Source organism: Pseudonaja textilis, chromosome 3 (genome assembly GCF_049901715.1).
Source record: "Pseudonaja textilis isolate UNSWEBS1 chromosome 3, rPseTex1.2, whole genome shotgun sequence".
Taxonomy (NCBI): domain Eukaryota; kingdom Metazoa; phylum Chordata; class Lepidosauria; order Squamata; family Elapidae; genus Pseudonaja; species Pseudonaja textilis.
This window is the reverse complement of record NC_141992.1, coordinates 155,032,152-155,049,181: the sequence shown is the minus strand read 5'-3', so window position 1 is coordinate 155,049,181 and position 17,030 is coordinate 155,032,152. Positions and strand designations below refer to the sequence as shown.

The following is a 17,030-nucleotide window of genomic DNA, read 5'->3' as shown; positions in this document are numbered from 1 at the left end:
ATAGGATAACAGAGTCCTAGCCCAGCGCTATTTCTTTTGCAAGGGCTTCTCCATCAATAAGTAACTATTCATAGTGTTGCTCTAAGGCAGGGTTCATTAATAAAACTTCCCTGGTTGCAGCAATCTAGAACAAAAGATACTATTTTCTCTTTCCTCCCCTCTTCCTCACCTTAATTTATTTTGAGATAATTCAACACCTCCAGTAGTTTGTTCCTTCAATTGACTGGGCATGCCAGCGTAACACATCCAGCCTCCAGGCCACAAGTTTGACACCCCTGATGTAAATGATTCTTTGCAAGAGTTGTTTTTGACTCCTGAGAACTGTTGTATTTCATTCAAAGTTGAGAGTATTCCAAAAAAAAAGGAGACATTTTAATATTTTTTAAAAAAATACTGCCAAAGGTAGTTTTACTCTGGTAGTTGAAGACGATCAACATTCTTTACTAGGATTTGAGAAAGTGTGTCAGAAATAATCTGATCTATTGTATTCAATATGACTATGTCTATAACACTTAGCATAATTACCTCAAAAATTTAAAAAATAATAAATTCAGACTTAAATACAGATAGATCTCTACTTACAACAGTTCATTTAGTGACTGTTCAAACTTACGGCACTGAAAAAAAGTGACTGATGACCATTTTCCACACTTATGACCTTTGTAGCATCCTCATGGTCAACATGATTTACATTCTGATATTTGACAGCTGGTTCATATTTATGACAGTTGCAGTGTCTCAGGGTCATTTGATCATCTTTTGCAACCTTCTGACAAGCAGCAAATGGGGAAGCCGGATTAACTTAACTGTATTACTCTTTTAACAACTGCAATGATTCATTTAAAAAAGAGAAGATAGTGAAATTCTTTCTTACTTATTTATTGTTTTTTAACAAATCAAAGACTAAATTCAGAAGGAAGCTTTTATATTGAAAGACTTTAATTTTTGAGCAGTTGAAACAGTGAACAAATTGAAGGTGTTTTCTGGGTCTACTGCCACTGCTGTAATTGCTGGATTTTCTTACAAAAAAAGATGTTATTATTGCAAAGTGTTTGCACACTTTTGGAACAAAAGTTTAGAATATTAAGTCATAGAGAGTCACTGAGTGGTGACAGTCAAAAGATGAAATACTGCTATGTAATTCTGCACAATACATCAATGTTCTGCTTTCTTCTTGTCTTTTCTCATTCTTTTGTTCTTTCCAAGAGGCTTAGAAGAATTTTGCTAGAGAAATAAATTATAAAAAAAATCAGATAAACATATCTAATTAATGTTACTTTTTTACATAGATCACATGCTTTTCTGAACATTGCAAGCATATAGTCAGGGTTAATTACCTAAAATTAATATTGTATTACACTTACTTTATCCCTGTCATGAATGCTTTGGGAAAAGTTTTATATATATAAATTATTTAGTATTATTTGTGTTGGGTAAAAAATGGTTATAAATGTAATAAAAGGTTTGTAATTGTTTAAATGAGAAAAACTTACAACCAAGTTTTCATATTTTTTTCTTAAATAAAAAATAAATTTGATAAAATAAATTCACTTACTGGATGTATTGTAGATAGCATTCACTGTCACTGATGTTAGGCGTGCATTTCAGCTCTACCCTTACCCATACCGAAAGGAACATTTCAGAAGGAAGCTAATGCGACAGATGTTTTACTAAAAACTTACAGATATATTAGTGTAATTCTGCTCCACAAGTATATTTCTGGCACAATTGTTGATGTGTTTGAAACGATCTGGTCCTAGAAGGATACCACCATACCAGCGAGACACCACCACCAAAACATTGTGGACATTCAGGATCTATATTTTTAAAAATCACATATTCATATTTAGCAGATGATTCACAATTATCTGATTCATTTTATTACATACGAGCATTTCTTAATTATCAGCGCAACCCCATACTATCTGCAAAATATCATTGTCCAAAAACATACCTTTGCAGCATAGAATCCATGACTTAAAGCAAGCCATCTTGATAGTTGTGGCTGATGCCATTAAATCCGTTTTATCAGGTATTCATTTTCAGACACCATGCAAATTTGATATTAGCTTTAAACAAAAACTTCTGAAAGCAGAGCTTCTGCTTTCTAATAGGAGAAAGATGGGGGAAGCTGATAAATTCAAAGTTTTTTCCTGTAACTTTAAACTCTTGTTTATCCCAGACCATCAGCAACAATTGAAAAGATAGCTAGATGCTTCGTATTTATTTTCCGTACTCTTCCAAGGCAAAGCAAACCTAGATCTTACCTATTTGCCATAGCATTGCCTTTCCAATCTAAGTTTTTTCAGATAATGTAACCTACAATTTTGTTTTGGATGATGGACTTATAGTCCACAAAGAAATTATTGGAAAAGCTGGATATTAGTTCATTCTAAAACTATTCATTCTGTGCAGACAGTGATATGAATCACAGGCAAGAAAAAGTTAGATATAAGAGGGAGAACTTTAAACACGCCACTTTATAGTTATGGAAATTAGTAATATTTTCATTCAATATATCAAATATTATTGATCTCTTGTCACAATTTCATCATTGGTCAAAATATTCTAAATAACAAATAATACTCTCAAATGGGCTATATCCACTGACAAAAATTTGTCTGATTATAGTGCTAAGGCTATGAATTTTCTGATCATAAATGTTATGGCTACAAAGTATAAAAAATATCTTGTTACCAATTGATTCCTTTCACCTGCATAAGATGGAGAAGACGACCCCCAGCGGCTGTTTCACCATCATCTTCACAATCTTGTAAAAAAGTCTGCTTGTCTTCACAGTATATCCTTAAAATAAGAACAATACTAGATTATAATGGAAATATGTGTCTCATTCTATATCATATTATATTTGCTTGCTTATCAACCTACTGCTTTTATAAAATTCTCTAAAATCCATGAATAATTTATTTAGAAAATTTATATTGCCACCTACTCACACATGGCGACTCAAGGTGAATTACAAGGTCATAAAAACACCGTAAAAAAGAAATAAAAAGAAAAATAATAAAGTAATAATCCCCACCTCCATAATCCATGAATAACCATGTGCAAATCATTGAGTCTGAACATACAGATCCAAGAAACAGAACATTAATTAGTGGATTTTTATCCTCTTCATTATTTTTGCAGTAATTACTAGCAAACCTTAGCTACTCACCTGTAAGCATATATGTTGTGAGTAGCACTGGCTATTTTCTTATTTTTGTACAACTCAGCAAGAATATTTTTCACCTTGGAAGAAAAAGTTTCAGATAATAATTAGGATTTCTGTACTTTACTTGGAAATCTTACTAACTCCTTATTGATGCTTAAATCTTGTATATTCAAATACAAGTTAGTGCAACTTTGATTGAAGAATATAGAATGTATCTTTTAGCCAACAAACTCTCTCTTAGAATGGATTGTACTTTCTAGCCATTTTGAGAGTCAGTCTTCACTGACAATTGGGGCAGAAACATATGCTTGAATTCTAACTTCCTTCCCTTCAACAGAAAAGAGATCACAGAATTGCTCCTTCAGGGAACTCTGCTTCCAAGATTTGGTAAATCCTTAGGAACAGATGATACAATAGACAACAGGGAGATAACAAATGCCCAGAAGTAACTTTTCTCCTCAACTGAACTGAGTAAGAATTTAGGATGCAAGGCATTTATTGTAATATTTAAAAAGCATTATAGATAAAATAAAGAAATCAAGCAGGCAAAAATTATAGAACAAAAAATTATGGAAAGAGATGTAAAAACAAGATATAAATTGACGGTGTTAATATTCATAAAAATAGAGCAGCTTTTGGAAGAGAGCTGATGTTTTTATGTTTTGTTTGTTTTGTTTTGTTTTAAAAAACCAATAAAATTGTTTTCAAAAAAAAGAAAAGAAAACAGAACAGCTTTCAGATTTCACATTAAATGGTAGAAATAATATTACCAATATTGTCATCAAAACAAATCAATTCTCAACAGATGGCACAAAAAACTACCCAATTGATAGAAACTCAAATGGTCCTTGAAGAAAAATATGAAACAGCAGTAATTAAATTAGCAGATTAATCAGTATGTGATCTTTGGTATTGAACATTCATACTTCAGATTGTTGAGTTGCATCTAGATTTAGGCCTATGTGTAAGAATACACTTATACAAATCAGGAAATCCACTCTAAGTATGACTAGCCCATTAGTGATACTTAAGTCGCTATATTCTGTAGTGCCTTTCTTCTAAGAAATCAAAATGCACAGGATTGAAATATTTTAACTTTACTTGCATCCTGCCTAGTAAATTACAGAATCCAATGGGTTAGCTTATAGTAATAAATATGTCTTCCCTAACACATTTGTTTCAATTGTCTGCATTACAGTCACAAAAGATTTCAATAAATAATTAGGCTGTAATTTTTAAGTTGTCTTTCTCCTGTCTCCCTTCAAATATAGTAACAACTGTATTATTCTTATCAGAGAGATTACACTTCCCTACATAATAAAGTAAAGAAACTGTTTTCATAAACAATGTATAATTAATACCACTTTCAGCAAAACAATATTAAAACTCTGAGAGCTTGAGAAAACATGTCTGGCAAGCAAACAGCATTTAATTCAAAAGAGAAAAGTCATTCCTCTAGAGTTATCAAAATACATCTTCAATATTTATTTTTGTTGTGTTTCCATTATTTCAAAGCAAATACTCTTACTATGCCAGTGAGAACACTGAAGCGTAGCTCATATTCCCTATATACAATATCTGTCTTCCTACATTTGATCTTAGTTAAAAGGCCAAGACAAGTGACCAAGGAGGACAAGGTGGCTAAATAAACAGTGCAACAATTACTTAGTGGTTCATTTGTATATAACAAAAACGTTCCACAACACATGTAAAAAGGAATAAATTGGAACATCATGAGACACATGCATGAAGAAAAGCAGTGTATGAAAAACTTTGAGTGTAATGGAACTTATCCCAAAACAAATAGGCCTCACAAGCGGGTAATCCATAGTCTTCCATATATTGGTGAAGTCCAATCAACAAAAACCTTAATTGCTGCAGTTCTGGATAATGGACACTGGGGTCCAACAACTTGAGAACTGGGGACCACCCATTTCTAATCAATATGACCTTTGTACGTATATTTTATCTGCCCATCCATGATGCTCTCTGATCTATGTGACTGTTGAATAACCTTAAGTGAGATGTTATGTGATCCTTTAGTCACAGACATGATAGTAGAGGTAGATAAACTGGCATTGTCAAAATCTCTGAACGACAACTTGCAACACTGCCTATTAATATAGTTGCTTCTACCCAGTTACCTACCTGTCATGGCTAATGCATTTTTGTATATTTTGCTAATATAAGGACCTGAGACAAGACATTTACAATAATTATAACTGTTTTTAATTAAAATTATATCCTGCCTTTCTGTTTAAAACATTTCTGAACATCTAATGATAAAGATGACAATTGTAATTAAAACATTGGTGGTTTTTTTGCATAAAAACACACCAGGAAAAGAAAATTATGACTCACCAAATAACTTATTTACCATAAACTATTTACCATAAACTCTTAGATACCAACAGATAATGATGCAGTCCAGATATCAGACCAGCACTAAAAATAATGCTATTATTATAGAATAGACAAAAATTGCTTAATAAGATGAGTTTTGTAGAAAAAGCAGCTAGAAAGTCATGTTGTTTGTGAGCTTTCTCAAAATAATATTCTCTAATTAGCAGGTAGTGCCTAATGTCATCTTATACACTAACCATTTGAAAAGAAGTTCTATCTGAATTGGTGGACACTAAAGTAGATGTCATACTTTGCCTTCATGAATACTTTGCCACATTGCTATGTCTCCCAGAGCATTCAAAATTCTTTATTCTTTTTCCTTTATTCTTTTTCCTTCAGTCCTGTTATCCTGCCCATTCCACGGCCTGGTATTTTTTATAAGACAATAAAAGTTTCTAACTGGTTTCCTTTGCTTGTCCATGAGTTAATCCTGGAATTTAATATTTGTTTCAGTAATATTAAGCCTCTTAATATCCCAGACAATTATTTTCTATTCTTTTATTTCTTATCTGTCATTCTTGTCTATGAATGTCTTAGAATGATTTCAGCCTTCTCTAGCCTCATTCTAATCTTCTTTCAGCCTATATCAAATCTTTCATTCATTTTCTATTCACGTATTAATGGGCCTGTCCATAAAGAAGTGGTATAGTATAAATTGCCAGAGAGTAAGCTAAATGTATAATGCACTGAGATATCCTTTCTTGATTACACATTTTCCACACATTTGCGTAGGTTACAAGCGAAATGCCCAAGTCTATTTTCACTTCCAGTTGTTCATCAGTCAACATAATGCATTGATATAGTATTTTTCCGCAGCAGCATGGCCCTGTTTCCAATCCACATAATCAAAAATCCTTCTTCACAACAACTTACCCATAAGATCACTCAACCTGAGACAAACAGGTATCATAACATACTACTGTTTACAGACATTAGAGCCAAAAAATAAAATCAGAATCTCCACCTTATATAAAGTTCTAGATGAATCAATTACTGAATGGGATAATGAGGCCTGCAGACTCAGAAAGTTATCAAGCAGTTATCTGATGTTCTTTCAGTTAATTTATAGATATGAATATGCTGAACCCAAAGGTATAACCTACTGAATAACAAACCGATATGATTGGTTGAAAGCAGGCTTTACTAACCTGTTTGAGGCACACAACAGGTGCTAAATGTGCCTGAAATGTGCTTCTTCGGTCTGTAATTGGGTTCCCATGATAGATTGGAGGTAACTCTTCATCTGAAAATTGAAAAATTCAGATTTTGTGCCAGGATGGCTTACTGAACTTTTTCTACCTATTTCAAATAGAATTTCTGAAATATTTTCTTCACAAATATTATCTCTGGGCTCTTTAAATATTAACAACAATGATTTCTAGTCAAGTTCATCAATCTTTAAAATTTTCCTTTTCTATACTTATTGCTTTCAAGACTTTAATCCTGTTTTTCAGCCAAATGCAAAGCACGGGTTGTCTCAAACTAGGAAACAAGATAGAAGAATGCAAAGAGACAGACTGTAGTTCACATTTAGCTCATATAATCTAATCACCAGTATTTCTCTGTACTGTTTACAAAAAAATTAAGATAACCCAGGTTAAGGAACTAAGGTTCCTCCATCTTAGAATTCTCTTATTTGTTCCTTTCTCATTTTAACAGGAACTCTAAATTTTAGAAACTGACATATTTGCTTAGAACCCATGCATCATGAAGTATCTCCTAGAAATCAAAGGACTATATAGTCTTAACAAATATCTGAGATATGGAAACATAAGCAACTGTATATGTATATGTACAGTATATGTATATGCATATGCACATGTATGTTGGAATCCTATGCAGATCCCGAAGCAGTATTTATTTCAACATTTTCCCCAATTCAGATATTCATATCTGACATAGGGACATAAGGAAGGGGGTCAGAGAAAACTGCACGGCCCTGTCACACCTTTGTACAATGGTAAAGTTTGACAAGTAGGAGGTCTATATCCATCCCATTATCAAAGAAGAAAAAAGCACTCTCATTACCTAATGCTCAAGGCAATCTGTGTTAATATTCCAAAACTAGATGAACCAGAGACTTGTCTCAATATAGAGCAACTTCTCTGTTGTTATGATCTCATTCTCTTCACAGGGGCTTCGTGTAATCACATCCATTCAGCTGCTTTCCCTCTTTATTTTTATATAAGCTTAAGTGAAATATAATGGGACAGCAATACCTTTTACCTTTTTTTTCAGACAGATCAAAATTCAACATCATAGCTGTACAATCTGGAAGAGGTTGATATTCCAGTGCAAATTCTTCTTCATAATCCACATCTGTTTCTTCTGTAATTTTTTTATTATCTGGGCCTACTGGTAAAAAAAAATGATGCCAGTTAATATTTAACAGTATTTCAGTGGAAACAGCTCTAAAGAAATCAGTAATTAAAATTCCACTTCCATGATATTTGCCAAATATATCTTTATTTAATTTTTATATTTAAAGATTTACAGGTGCTTGTAGTATTTTCCTGACCCTTATGTGTTTTCTATCAAACTTGAAATATGTAACGCTTCGTCTGCCTGCCTACCTGCCTGCCTGTCTATCTGTCTATCTATCCAATTCATAAAGCTTGCATATTTCACCTGCTCACTCTCTGAAATATAAAACTGCAATACCAACAATATGCACCTAAACGTGACCCGGTGTCAATATTAAAATGACTAAGCAAATCACATATAGAAACTAAAATGCAGGTAAGTGGACGGGCAAGATAGCAAACATTTCAAAGTGTAAAAGTTTGGCCCATTTGCTATGCTGCCATAATGCCCCTCATATTGCTACATTTCATTTTGTCCATAAAGACCTTCTACTTATCTTCAATTACAAGCCAATTTTCTGCTATACAAAGAGGCCAAACAACACATCACATATTACCCGATTCTGATGACTGGGATTTTTCTATCAAAACCTCGCGTATCTTCTCCACCCACAAATAAAGAATGCTTTCACCAAGGTTCTGTCTGAAACAAGCCAATTACAGATGATATATCAAGAAGCTCTTAGTGTAAAAATAAGAACTGTGTGCGAAAAATCCTATATTTTAATATCACAGAATAAGCCCCTCCCCCAAGGCACCTGGTAAATTGACCTTATGTAAAATACCATTTTTTTCTCTCTAAACTTTCTCCTAGATAATCACTTTTATATAAAGTAATGATCCAAATAGGGAACACCGATCAGCACCTATGTCATTCAACAGGGGCTTTCTCAAAATGAGTCTATTCAGATCTCTCAGCATGGGTTTAACTAGAATCTTTAGAATGCACAGTTGTGCTGCACCAAACAAAAGAGTTTCTAAAATGCCTCTTTATTACATGCCATTATTATCACCATGTAACTTTAAGAGGGCTTGCAAAAGCAATTTGGGGTAGGCAGTACTTTGTTGCAAGAATGTATGAAATTTAACTGACATAGGTTTTGATCGTGTAGATCTCTGGATCCCAAACATTATTCTTGAAGAAATTCTGATCATGAAAGAAAAGAGGCCCATTCTCCCTGTATAAAATCTAGGTATCTAAATGTTTTGGAGAGGTATCTGTTTTACTATACTTTCTGCATTGTACTGCCACCTGCTGGAATTATGAGTATTTAGATTTTTGAAAATACAAATACTGTACGTTTTTAAAGCTGTACATTAAAACAGGACAGAAATATATAGTACTTACACATAGATTACTTCTAGATGATTTGCCAGTTCTGCATACTCCTTTTGTAAAATCCAAGGAGCACTGGAACATAATGAACATGCCAGGTTCTATTGATAGCATTCTCTAAACCATATCCTATTTATGTACCATAAAAATTACACGTTATTAATAAGTATAATTACAATATAATTATTAAATATGTACCCTTATTTTTTTAACTTATATTGTATGGAATATAATTATTACAATAAACACGTATGCCCCCCAATTCTATGGATTGCATCTATGTTTAAGTAATAATTCTGACATTTTGGGAGTTGGTCCACATGTCTTAAAGTTGCTGAACTTCAGAAACTATGACCTAAACTTTCAGTGTTCCATCAGCAGCTGCTTCCGGTCAGGTAATACCCCTCTACCAAAGGCTCTTCAGAAAGACATTGTTATAGCATGCTGGTAAAATGAAAGTAAGATGGGAGCCAACCTGACCATGGGAAGTATACTATTGCAGGGAAAGGAAGTTATGACTGAGAAAGTCTGCTTTGGAGTTTCCACCACCTTCATGTCTCAAGGGGAAGGAACCTACAAGGTTCCCTGCTGGTCTAAATGTGTTAGATAGACAGAATTTATCTAGATCAGATAGTAGTAAATAAAAGTAATGAGAAGTTGACTATATTACCTACTCATTATTCAACATCCTGAATTACTGAATGACCTCTCCTTGCAATTTCACACATACGTAAAATAGAAATGCCAATCCCTGAGTACCCCACTCTAGACTATGCAAGGCCAGTTGATTGATTGATGACAATTGATTAGGACTACCCACTCAGTAAACAAAAGAACCATACATCAAAATGTCTCCAATCCTCAACACTGACAAGCAACCCCCAAAATACCGTGGCTGATGGTATTTAATGTCACTGAAAACTTAAGAAGAGGATACACATCCTCCATCTAAATCTTGACAGCAATCATCTACTAGAGTAATCAATACCATTTCTAGACTGAAATTAATCCAGATAATTATACCATAAGGGGAGTCACATAACTTCTGTTTCTCTTCCCAAGAACTCTAGTAATCAATCTGATAATGAGACGTTGGAGATATGGGTACACGTCTTTTTGGTTGATGTCTGCACTTTGAAATGTTCCCTCTCTGAGAGGTGTGAGGTGCCCATAGTATTTTTTGAACAATTGTTGAAGATCTTTCTCTTTATTCAGGTATTTTCTATATCAGTTCTACATAACTGCATCCTTTTTCTCCCAACTCTTTTAAAAATATGAATTTCTTTATTCATTCATTGTATTCCTTTTTATATCATATATTCACAACCTATAGACTGGCCAGCAAAGTTTAACAACAGAACCAACAAATAATACAGCCCAAAATAAAAGGAGTACAAAATAAAACAGAAACATATTATTGAATATTGAAAGCAAAACAAAATAGCTATTATAAAAGAAAAGGCTCAAACAGAAATTAAAGCTACATATTATCAGCTATTGGTGTCTGGCAATAAAACAGATGTGGCTGCTATGTGGGAAAGCTAAAAGATGAAAATATTTCAGAGTTTCTGTTACAGCATAACAAAATTATTTGGGGAGGGTTGTAGTAAGAGTTGCCTATTATTAAAATGATATTTTGTTCTGGAAAGCATGTACTTACTTAAGTTGATAAATAGGTGGTGCTGAAGTTGGATAGTCAGGAGGCAGAATCACCTGCAAGATTTTAATGGTCAACTAGTATCTTTAAAAAAAAATATCTGGGAAAAATATCCATAAAATCAATTTGGAAATACTGTAACATTATAAAACTACACAAAAAGGTATAGTCTTAAACCAGGGGTGTCAAACTCACGTCATCACGGTGGTGTCATGTAACATAACGTGGCTTTTTTTGCCTTCGCAAAATCAGGTGTGGGCATGGCCAGTGTGTGATGCATCTGGCCCCCGGGCCACGAGTTTGACAGCCCTGTCTTAGACTATACAATCCTATACAATAAAGACAGTATGATTTGTTTTTCTATAAATAGATCTGAGTGCTCAACTTTTTTAATATCAACAAGATGGTGCTCCAGTAGGATAAAGAACATTTAATTCTCCCCCTTCCCAATTCTCTGGAAAACTGTATGCACTACTAGTAATTTTTAAAGGAAACAATTATATCCAACACTAAAACTGTTTTAGAGAAATAAAAAGAAAAACCTACAAAGAAAAACCCTATACTCTGATGAAATCTACTTTTAAACTATAGTCCCAATTATATAACTATAAACTTACCTGCAAATTGAGAGTCCACTTTGGCTGTGCTGAGCAATCACTAATTTTAATGCAAAAAATTTTCTCATCTTCATCAACAGTGCACCATTCATCACCATAAATAGCTGACAGAGCTTCAATTTCTTCGGTCTGCAAAATTATGTTATATATAATTAGTTTATGTTATTTTACTTTGAACCATTTTTTTCTCTTTCCGTTCAATCGTGTCCAATTCTTTAAGACAAATCCCTGCAGTTTTCTTGGCAAGTTTTTTCAGAAATGGTTTGCAATTATAGCTGAAAGAGAATGGAAATAAGTATCTCTCTAGAAACTTGAAGGTGTTTGCAGTGGAAGATATATAATTAGTTTTTATTAGAGATATAAAAAAGCTCCCAACATAAAGATCAGCTACAACAGAATCAGCTACAACAGAATCTAGCAATTCAGTCACTTCAGACTTTAAATATTTGATATTTTCACTAGTTTCAAACACTGGGTAAAAATATGCACATTTTAACAAACATTGGTTTTCTTTTACTTCCTGTTGTGTATGGTTTTTGTACATTGCAGCACAAAGTATCATCTATTTCTGTTTTTGAAGTGTAAGCACATTTTTATTACATTAAGCTGTGGTGACACAGTGATTAGAATACAGTATTGCAGACTACTTCTACTGATTGCTGGCTGCCAGCAGTTTGATTCTCACCAGCTCAAGATTGACTCAGCCTTCCATTCTTCTGAGATCAGTAAAATGAGGACCTAGATTGTTGGGAACAATATGCTGACTCTGTAAACCACTTAGAGAGGGATGTAAAGCACTGTGAAGCAGAATATAAGTCTAAGTGCTATTGCTACGTTATGCTGAGTGGAGAAAGCCCATAGAAACTGTGGACTTGTAAAATTTACATGCTTTGACGGTTGCAACCTTCTGTCTTGACATTAATAATAAAGCAGGAGAAGTAGTAAACATTTCTCAAAACTTGAATCGCCTTTGCATTTCTTTACTGATTTGTGAATAATTTTCTTCTGGGCAGTGATCTTCACAAAAGGAGAGAGCAGTCAAGTCACAGAGTTTTACCAATTGCTGTACACCATTCAGCCACAAGTGAAAGCAGAGGGAATAAATGCACAATAGGGATCAATAACACGGACAGTAAATTCTGTGATGGGATGAACTTCTGCCAAGGGATGGACAAAGGGATAGTATTTTTTCTTGGGAAGAAAGTATAAGTTGGCAGCTTTATTCCTTCAATATAGCCAGCATGTTAAGAAGAACTATTTCATAGAGGTTTTATTATCAAGGAGTAAGATGACATTACACTGTGGCCATCATGGTGGATGGAGAACTGTACACTGTTTTATTATTACCATTTTATTATTACCATTATTACCATTTGGTTTATTTGATTTGATGGAATAGTGTAAACCATCTGCAGCAAGTAATATATAAATACAGTATAATAACTCATAGGAAAGAATTGCTGGAGCAGAACAGGCACATTACCCACTGGATACGATTTTTTTTTCTTCATGAAACATTTATACAGTGTATCCACGTATTTAGGTTATCCATTTCTCCACAAGCAGATTATTAGAAAATGCTCAAAGAATTCACCAGTTAATAAGCTAATAATACATAATAATACATATAATAATGTATGTAAGTATATGCATAATTTTTATTTGTTAATATTTTTGTCATGTTTATCTAGTTTATTGGGGCTGGTGACCTTTAAGAGCTGTATGCAACTAAATTTCATTTTAATGTATGCTGATTAGTGTACATTTAAAGTGACAATAAAGTTATTCTAAGCCTAAGTCTAAGCTGACAGATTCCACCCATTCAACAGATTGCCTATGTTTAATTAACGATAGATGCTTTGAAAACCATTAACAATGATATAGCTAAATAGAACTTCCATGTTCAAAGGCAGCGTTCCTCAGAGCACGGGCAGCAAGCGCCTTATTGCTTCAACTCCCCACTTACGAACTTCCTTGAATAATTATGTCTGATCCCTCCGTGGCCACCTGGTCGCCGGATGTTTCTAATGTGGGAAAGAATCCCAAAGCTGACCACCCACTTTGTCATCTTCGCAGAACGAGACTCGTCGCCTCTTGGCTGAAACCGAACCATCAACACCACTTTCCTATCAAATGGAGCCGAGTATTGCTTACTTGTTTTTGCATTGTTTCCTGGTCGCTCGCCGCTGCCGCCATTCCTCCGACGAAAGGAGGATCTCATGGTTCTACGGAACTCCTACGGAACTCCACAGACCCTTTGAAGGGAAGGCCGGACGAGTTGTTTCTGCACTCCACGCACGCGCAGTGGTGCGATTGAAGCTCTTCGCCTCCTCCTGCATTTCAACTGAGGAAACCCCCTGAGAGCAGAGTAGAGCTGCGCTGAGCGCGGCCGGGAAACTTCCGATACGCTTTGCGAGTCGTCAGGCTTGGGGCGGATGATTGTGAGAAAGGGACTGAGTTCGTAAACCGAGGTCGGCTAGTTGGTGGTACAAAGTGGGTGGCTTGGTTGCCGGTGTTGGGTTTTTAAACCCAGATCTAGGGTTTCGATGTCTATCTGGGTTTCCAGGTTTTTATTTAAAAATCTATTTTTCTGTACATTACATTATATTGTATGTATCAAATAAGTATAACATAGTTTAAAACTGATTTATGGGAGGGGGTTATGTAGTATTTGAGTGTATTTGAATACCAATTCTTGCCTTTTTTAGAAAAAAACCCTGGCAGCCCTGGTGGGATCCATGCTTCAATTAATAGGGATGAGGTGAGATGTGATTTAAATGTAGTTTTCTGAGCAAGAATACGGACCTGAGTTTGCAATTGGCTTGAGTAAGAAGGAAATATAACGGAAACACAAAATGCCAAAAGGGAACAAAAAAAATGCCAAAAGGAGAGGTGATACTTTTCTGCAATCGGTTATGGAAACCTTTCTACAAAAGAAAAAAACAATTGCAAAGAACTCTTAAGTCAGCATAGAATAATAGACCAAACCGCAAGGAAAGAATTTAATAAATTGATGTAACTTGATTCTAAACTTATGCTTCTTTAAAACTTTTTTTTCCAAAAAAATTTTTATTTCAATCTGAATATGCACAACAATACATTAATAGTGTGGCATCAATATATCATACATTTTAGTTTAGGCAAAATTAACATTATTAATCATATCTCTTAATGCATATATTTCACATTAATTCATAATCCTTCAATGCTTATTTTCAGCCTTTCAAAACTCGCCAAATGCCTACCATCATGTCAGTTAAACATACCTAGTAATTCCATTATTCAATTTTCTCCCTGCTTTTATTTTATTTTTTAAAATAAAAAATTCTCATTTGGCAAGCAGTGTGGTTCCAGGTTTCACATCTCAATACAAACATGACCACAGTTACCTGTTCATTATATTTGTTTGGTTTCATATTGCATCATCCTTATTATTGTTAAATATTAAGCTTATCTTATCCAATTCCAATTCATGTTATATTAATACATTCCCATGTCTTATTTTACAATGTTATCTAAAATTCTCATCTCATTTCTGTTGTCATTTCTTATATTACTTTTTTCTGACACATTTGTCATTTTATCAATTCTTATCTGTCAATATAATTGTCCCCTCTGGTTAATCATTCGAGCTAACCACCTTCATTCTACCTTATTATCAATCTCAAACACATTATGAATCATCTATACATTACAAAATACTATTTTCAATATATTCTTATACATCACAACTTATTATCTTGTGGAATCTCCTTCCTTATCCTTTTTTTTTCACCCATTATGTCTCACTCTTTGGACAATGTACTTTCTTTTCATCCTTGTTTGTTTCCTGTTCCTCTTTGTTTTCTGGTCCTTTCTCTTAATTCCCTTTTTTCCCATTCTTATTCCCCTCCATTTCTCATTCCAGTTATGAAACTTTTCTCTCTCCCTCTTATGATTTTTCTTTTGCCCTTCCTTTTTCTGCTTTTTCTCTCTCCCTTTATCCATTTTCCCAACCATTCTCCCTTTTATCATCCCATCAGACCACAAATTTTTAATTGTAATTCTTCCCCCCAACCCACTTTTCTCCTTCAGTGTTGGCTTCTTCTTTATAGAACTCCTCCCACTCTGGTTTATTTTGTTCTTGTGTATGCTGAGTCACCATTTCTAATTTCTGTAGTACATAATTGCACATTTCAAGTTTAATTTTTATCATGTCCCTTATATCTTGCAAATCCAATCTTGACTCTTGTAAGTCCAATCTTATATCAACAAATAGTTTCTCGATTATATCTTCTCTTTTTTTCCTTTTCTTTCCTCTTCCTTAATAGTTAAAATCCTCTTCTTTAATAGATATATTCAATCCCAGAGTCCAATATATTATTTCAGCCAATATCTTTTGAATTTATGTTCAACAATCCATATTCTTGAGTAATTGTTTGGATGGTTTTATAACAATAATAAAGTTTCTTTTATTTTCTTTTAAGTTCCAAAATCCAAACTCTTGAGAAGACCAGACACTTTTTAAAATGTACTGAAGTTTTCCTGGCGCTCTTGAGTCTTTTTACCTTTAACTCTCTCTATTAAATATAATACTTTTATTAAGTTCGCTAATTTCAATCATTAGCTATTATTTCTTTTCAACACACTCAATTTCAGCATTTAATTATGCCCTTTAAGTGCCCATAATTCAATAGTTATCCTCGACTCTGATGAGGAACAAACTAGAAGTCCTGCTTCTTTAAAACTTAAGTATTGCAATTACTTATTCTCAGGACAAATATTGACCCTCCACCCATTTACAGGCAGTGAAAATAGGCCTAAATGAAAATGCAATACATGTTATAATAAAAACTTAAGATTTTTTCTATATCTATTTGTAATAATGGTTAAAGGAGAGACTCTTCCCCCATGGATTGGTTCAGAATACTGTCTATCTAGTAGTTGGTGAATATGAAGGTTGGGAAACTAAGCAGTTCAGAATAAGGGCCACTCTGAATTAGCAGAATATACTGGTTTCTTTCATGTTTTGTTTTTATTTCACATTTCAAGTTATTATTTTTATTTTCTTTTAAAAAACGTATATCATCTTATATTTTTAAAAACAACTTATTTCACTGCAGTGTGGGGCAATTTTTTAAAATGTGTCAAGTAGGGAAAAAAATCTTTTTAAGTTATGCAATAAAATCAGAAGTAGCAAACCATGTATCTTTCTGCCTGCATGCACATGTCTGCACAAATAAATAACACTGAGGAGTCACATGTCTATGCAAATGAAAACAACTTTGCCTGATGATATAAAGCTTAAGTGATATTCTTGGCAATAATAAATGGTACAGGCACTTTCTCTATTGTTATATGCAACTAACCATATAATCAGATCTGATTGTAAGACTATAGAATCATTGATTGTAAATGTGTAGAAATTCAGTGATCTTTTCCATATGTTGTTGATAGATATTTGCCTTCAGTGTTTAAATTATATACATTAGTTCATACA

General features: G+C 33.7%; 2 protein-coding genes across 5 annotated transcripts in view; one reads left to right on the top strand and one right to left on the bottom strand.

Moving 5' to 3' along the window:
* Positions 1-863: 863 nt before the first annotated feature.
* On the bottom strand, positions 864-13,901 carry IMPACT (impact RWD domain protein). Of its 4 annotated transcripts, none has more exons than XR_015743183.1 (11): positions 13,706-13,901; positions 11,552-11,680; positions 10,938-10,990; positions 9,290-9,352; positions 8,499-8,584; positions 7,805-7,930; positions 6,727-6,821; positions 3,179-3,252; positions 2,698-2,805; positions 1,683-1,817; positions 864-1,224 (listed from the first exon to the last, which is right to left on the bottom strand). XR_015743183.1 is itself a non-coding variant. In XM_026699278.2 (11 exons), exons 1-11 carry the CDS (start codon positions 13,745-13,747, stop codon positions 1,156-1,158), a joined length of 966 nt encoding a protein of 321 aa, XP_026555063.1. In that variant the 5' UTR covers positions 13,748-13,859; the 3' UTR covers positions 864-1,155. The 4 variants fall into 4 exon arrangements, 2 of the variants coding, with proteins under 2 accessions (XP_026555063.1, XP_026555064.1); XR_015743182.1 differs by having other exon boundaries at positions 7,805-7,933; positions 13,706-13,859; XM_026699278.2 differs by having other exon boundaries at positions 2,715-2,805; positions 7,805-7,933; positions 13,706-13,859.
* A 9-nt stretch (positions 13,902-13,910) lies between these two features.
* The window catches only part of OSBPL1A (oxysterol binding protein like 1A), a 75,199-nt gene continuing 72,079 nt past the window's right edge, over positions 13,911-17,030 (top strand). The window contains exon 1 of the mRNA XM_087931172.1: positions 13,911-14,022. The gene's annotated coding sequence lies outside the window, so the exon portion shown is untranslated. The remainder of the gene's footprint in view (positions 14,023-17,030) is intronic.